We start from the raw sequence: 221 nt of genomic DNA on the forward strand, positions 1-221 counted from the left end.
TGCGGGGTGCGTGGAGCCTCACGTCCCCCCCATTTTCTCCGTGCAGCTGGTGCAGAACCCGTACCAGTTCGACGTGCTGGTCATGCCCAACCTCTACGGGAACATCATCGACAACCTGGCGGCCGGGCTGGTGGGTGGCGCCGGCGTGGTGCCTGGGGAGAGCTACAGCGCCGAGTACGCCGTCTTCGAGATGGTGAGGAGCTCCCCGGGGGCTGCCCTGC

General features: G+C 67.4%; 1 protein-coding gene across 1 annotated transcript in view; it reads left to right on the forward strand.

Moving 5' to 3' along the window:
- IDH3B (isocitrate dehydrogenase 3 (NAD+) beta) overlaps positions 1 to 193 on the forward strand; it is a gene marked incomplete at both ends in the record, with an annotated part of 3,122 nt that extends 2,929 nt beyond the window's left edge. Inside the window, 1 exon segment of the mRNA XM_010076400.1 lies at positions 47 to 193. Within this exon segment, the coding sequence (XP_010074702.1) occupies positions 47 to 193 (147 nt within the window).
- Between the last annotated feature and the right edge of the window lie 28 nt (positions 194 to 221).

The sequence above is a fragment of the Pterocles gutturalis genome, unplaced genomic scaffold, assembly GCF_000699245.1.
Source record: "Pterocles gutturalis isolate BGI_N339 unplaced genomic scaffold, ASM69924v1 scaffold28663, whole genome shotgun sequence".
Lineage (NCBI taxonomy): Eukaryota > Metazoa > Chordata > Aves > Pterocliformes > Pteroclidae > Pterocles > Pterocles gutturalis.